Below are 1,171 nucleotides of genomic sequence, written 5' to 3'. Positions count from 1 at the left end.
GGCTTCAGCTCAGGGAAACACAGCTGGGAGGTGGAGGTGGGAGATCATCCTCGCTGGACTGTTGGTTTGGTTAAAGAGTCAGTCGACAGGAAGGGAGAGAGATTTTTTTCACCAAAATATGGAATCTGGTGTTTATGTCATGGAGATGGAAGATATACTAATGGTGCTGGTAAAACTGTCTCAGTGAAGAAGAGTCTCCAGAGGATCAGAGTCCAGCTGGACTACGACAGGGGGGAGGTGTCCTTCTACAACTCTGAAGACATGAGTCTCATCTACACTCACAGAGACACTTTCACTGAGAAACTGTTTCCTTATTTTTGTATTGGAAACGCTGGAGATGCTGCAGAAGTTAAAATCTGTAAACTTCATTTCTGATGCTCATCACTGTTATAGGTATACAAAATGGGGTTCAGATGCACAAAAATTTTATTTGATTTCTGTTATTAGTTTTAGGTTTTAAAATTATGTCCATGTGGTTTATATTTAATTTGTGAAAATTGCATCTAATGGACATAAATATTTTAGATTAGTTTCCCTTTGATTGCCTGCAGGATAAATTAAAAAATATTAAAACAAAATTAAATGTAGTTTAAATGGCTGCAAAATTATCCATTCATAAAGACATTCAACTTTTATATTCTTTCTTGATATATTAATTTTATAAATGCATATTTCATTGTAGTTTTTTTATTTAGTTCTTGAGAAAAATTAGAATTAGAATGTGGAAGGCTCCCCACGCGACCCTGAAAAGGAAGAAGCGTGTACAGAAAATGGATGGATGGATGGATGGATGGATGGATGTGGAAGGCTCCTTGATTTTGATTGCATGTTTATAACACAATTCTTTATATTTTTACATAATTTTAAAAATACAATGTGGCATCAGGGAACTATTAATTAATATTTTGCTTTGTGATGGATTAAACTGTTAATAAATATTGACATATTTTTCTGATTGTTGATTTTTTTTCTTTTGAATCGAAAAAAAATCATTCAATTGTTTTCAAAGATGTGAGGAAAATGCCTGTTTGATTTTAGCTGGTGTTTTATCATTTTAGTTGACATTTTAGCACTTTTAGCAAGTCTCTTTTAGCTTTAAGTTGGCATTTTGCTTAGATTAGTTTCCACATATTGGCCATCAGTTTCAGGTTCAGCAAATTCCGTGCTCTTA

At 33.8% G+C, this 1,171-nt stretch overlaps 1 protein-coding gene across 1 annotated transcript in view; it reads left to right on the top strand.

Annotated features, from left to right (window-relative positions):
* LOC106519433 (nuclear factor 7, ovary) overlaps positions 1 to 375 on the top strand; it is a gene marked incomplete at its 5' end in the record, with an annotated part of 1,787 nt that extends 1,412 nt beyond the window's left edge. Inside the window, 1 exon segment of the mRNA XM_014011121.1 lies at positions 9 to 375. Within this exon segment, the coding sequence (XP_013866575.1) occupies positions 9 to 375 (367 nt within the window).
* Positions 376 to 1,171: the final 796 nt, after the last annotated feature.

Source organism: Austrofundulus limnaeus, unplaced genomic scaffold, assembly GCF_001266775.1.
Source record: "Austrofundulus limnaeus strain Quisiro unplaced genomic scaffold, Austrofundulus_limnaeus-1.0 Scaffold77, whole genome shotgun sequence".
In the NCBI taxonomy this organism is placed as follows: Eukaryota; Metazoa; Chordata; class Actinopteri; order Cyprinodontiformes; family Rivulidae; genus Austrofundulus; species Austrofundulus limnaeus.
The sequence above is the reverse complement of the archived record's forward strand: the minus strand, read 5'-3'. Positions and strand labels throughout refer to the sequence as shown.